General features: G+C 45.9%; 1 protein-coding gene across 1 annotated transcript; it reads right to left on the bottom strand.

Moving 5' to 3' along the window:
* Positions 1 to 1,647: 1,647 nt before the first annotated feature.
* PHALS_14104 (uncharacterized protein) lies at positions 1,648 to 1,957 on the bottom strand (the record flags this gene model as incomplete). The annotated part of the gene is made up of 2 exons (XM_024729846.1): positions 1,648 to 1,810; positions 1,878 to 1,957. 2 exons carry the CDS (start codon positions 1,955 to 1,957, stop codon positions 1,648 to 1,650), a joined length of 243 nt encoding a protein of 80 aa, XP_024580183.1.
* Positions 1,958 to 3,449: the final 1,492 nt, after the last annotated feature.

Genomic DNA, 3,449 nt, shown 5'->3' with positions numbered 1-3,449 from the left:
TGGGAACTATCGACGCTGAGGGTACAGCGACGCTGTTTGTCGATCGTGTCTTTGGACAACATGGACTTCCGGAGTCGATTGTCTCTGACAGAGCCCCACGCTTCACGGGGAAGTTTTGGCCTACAATCTTCAGGTGGCTAAGCACCAACTTGACTATGTCAACAGCGAACCGTCCGCAGACCGACGGTCAATCTGAGCGCATGAATCGCGTCGTTAAGGACGTTCTTCGAAGCGTCTGATCTATGACGCCAAACCCATCGCTCAAACCCCCCCCCTCATCATCTGCTGCGGTTTTGCCAGGGGCAAGCACCCCAAGAATAGTCTGAATTACGGATGCAAGAGCGTCTCAATTTTGATCTCGAAGTCAAGCACGGTACCTATCCATTGGGAGTATTTGAGATCGAGAGCTTTTGGCTGGAAGGACTCAGCTTGAGTAGTGGTCGGAGGCCCGACTAAGTCGACGCCTAAAGATCGATTGATCGCGTCTTTTGCTTCAGTAGCGGGATTCGTCGAGCGGAAGCCGTATTCCACACGAGGGCTAGGACCAAACGAGGATGCAAGCGCATGAGACCCGCCCTGTGGGCAGCCTCCAACTGCTGCTTCCGTGTCTCGTTGGGGCGATTGGTAATATACCACTTCCCCTGGAAGTCGAGAGGTCGGGGAACGGACACGCTGTTTGCAATCGGGCCCACGTCGCGCCGTTGGCGCATTCCGCCCTCTTCGTTTTCCCATGCTGAGAAAGGAGTATACGACTCGTAGTCGACTTCCTCCAAGGAGCGGGCGCGGTGTGTGGTGTCCGGTTGCCGAGGGCTTTGGATATGCTTCCCGTGAAGCCGCGGGCGTACGGTTTGGAGATGCACCCCGTGTAGAAAACGAAGAATGGCTCAGCCGGTAACGCCCTCAGAACCAGCTAGGCTGGTTGTATTTTGTGTCATAGACACAGTACTCAAAGAGCAAATAATCTCCAAAGTTTTCTTATAAACGTAACGGTGTCTTAGATACGCAAGCCTCGTATAAAGCGACATTTAAATGTGAATTGTGGGAATTCACAATTTGATGGGGGAGAAGTGTAACGGGTTATACGTACCAGTGTAGGAAAGGGTAGGTAGGTCACACAGGTTGGTGTGATCGTACATACGTGTGTATTACACAAGTTGTCACACAACGATATGGATGCACCATTACAAGAACCCACTACGTGGCAGGACTGCCAGGAGTTATGCATATTAGTTAGGTTTTCTATTTAATAAGGAAAATATAAGGTCGTAGAAATTAGCGGCTTATCGGATCGCAACCCGCTATTTCTAAGTGCCGAAGTCCTAACAAGGCAAACGAGCACTTCCTGCGGCTTTTGCCGCAAATAGAACAAAAGAAATACAGTTTTTAATTTGGAACAAAAGACTTTATTTGCCTTGGTTAAGTTTTCGAGTACTTTTGGATGTAGCGGATAGCGATCCGCTACACTCCTACTGGCTCTCTAGAGACGTAATGTCGGCGACCTAGCTCAGCTTCCTCCCAGCAAAGATCTATGGCATCCCCGCTGCAGCTTTCTTCTAAGTTCGAAGGCCAGATAAAGATAGTGTGCAAACACAATATTAGGTTGCTTCTTTAAGTCTTCTTCACCCCTCTAGGCCGTAGACATTCATTCTACTTCTTAGACAGCGTAGACAAACGAAAAGGTCCGTGCGCCAAGATACTTCGTTTCAGCTGCACAATACTAGCGCAAGCCTCCCGAACGCCCAAAAGGCCAAAAGCCCCACGGCGGAGCGTAATAGAAACTGCAACATTCTCTGATTCGACCTGTAAAATCCTACTTAATTATAACTACTAGGTGGGATTTTGCACCAAAAAAACGAGGATACCGCTACGTCAATTACAGAAGGTCGCTGCTCCTATGGCCAGTGAATTGTTGTCTCTTTTGGAGAAATGCGCAGTGCTTTTCTTCTCTAGAATTCATGGCAACACCGTTTCACCCATCCATAAAAGTGAGATGGAGGCTTAATAATTTTTTAACATGCCGCATCACTGCAGTAAAAATTGTGCGCCCGTGCCCCTCTTTCGAAGCGGATTATGGCGAATGCCTCGCATTGCGCCGCCTTTTGTGTTACAAAAGCTATAGAAATCTTACATGTCTATAATAAGCTTAACATATTACTGAAAATAGGCCTTAAGGAAGGGTATACTTTCGAATATCATAGCCACTAGCGCTCTGTTCAGTGCTTTTAACCTAATAGATATGATAACTAAGCTCTCTAGAAAGATGGTAATAATTTTCTATCTTCGGTAATTATTTCAAGCAAAACAACGCTTGGATTTGCTAGTGGTAACCCCAGAAGCCAGCTCATGCTCCAACAATGTTCGATTGCGTAGTGACGCAGCTGCTTAGACAATATTAGCCCATGCACAGCCCCTGCATTCGCTCATTGTGCTTGGTTGCATTTGGTCAGAATAACTGTCTGCCATCACAAACAGTATTATCCGAGAACTGTCATCTGAAAGACGAATCATTGTGAAAATGGGCTGTTGTCTGACCCCGCAAATTATTGAGTCGCTAATTCCCCTGTCCAAATGGGCTTTGAGGCAATGATTGAGCCTGGCCAATTATTGTATCGACTTATTGCAGAATACGCCGGCATGGCACCGTCCCTCTCCAATTTCTTTGAGAAGATAACAAGTCGAAGCAAAGCCCATCAGAAAAATAGAAGAAAGCATCACGTGCTCCTAAATTCTGGTCTATTCAAATTCGAATTAACCATATTTGCCCCGTGACCTTCAGTCGTACAATAAGTGGACGCTCACGGGTATAAATGCCTAATCGTGCTTAAGTCTTGCCAAATGAAAGCTACCGAACAAGGAGCTACATGCAAAAAAGTGTGCAATTCTACTTTAAAGTATGTCTGCTTGGATCTAAGCTACTTGTGTTTTAGACAATTCAAGAAGCGTCGTTTCAAACAGCGATGGTGCTGATCAAACCCTTACAGAAAGCATACATTTTTTTGGGTATTCCTTTCAGTTTAGATATAAGCCTATCCGGCCTAATGTGGTGGTGTGTGTGTGCTTTTTTTGCTTCACCCCAATTATGGATTTTCTACGTCGCGATAGTGAAGCCGCTAACTAATTAGAAGTACAACTTGCCGGTCAGATGCAACATATGTTGCGTTGCTAAAGTTTTTCAACTCAGTTGTTTGAAACTCAGATGTCGCATTATAGTGGCGCGCAGTCGTTAATCCCTGTTGAGAAGATGGCAAAAACCGAAGTGAATATATTTAGGTCCTTAGTTTGCTTCTCTGTGCTACCTCTAAGCCTGTCCTTCTAGATCCTTCTAGAAGCTTCTTAATGTATCCTTATCTATCTAGACCAATGAGCGACTACCATTATGTCCGTAATCAGCATCTGTAATCATCCACATGCATTCAGCGGTGTAATTTTAGCACTACCATTCACCGCTG

This window comes from Plasmopara halstedii (genome assembly GCF_900000015.1).
Source record: "Plasmopara halstedii genome assembly, contig: Scaffold_816, whole genome shotgun sequence".
NCBI lineage: Eukaryota > Oomycota > Peronosporomycetes > Peronosporales > Peronosporaceae > Plasmopara > Plasmopara halstedii.
Note: the sequence above shows the minus strand (reverse complement) of the source record. Positions and strands in the feature narration are given on the sequence as shown.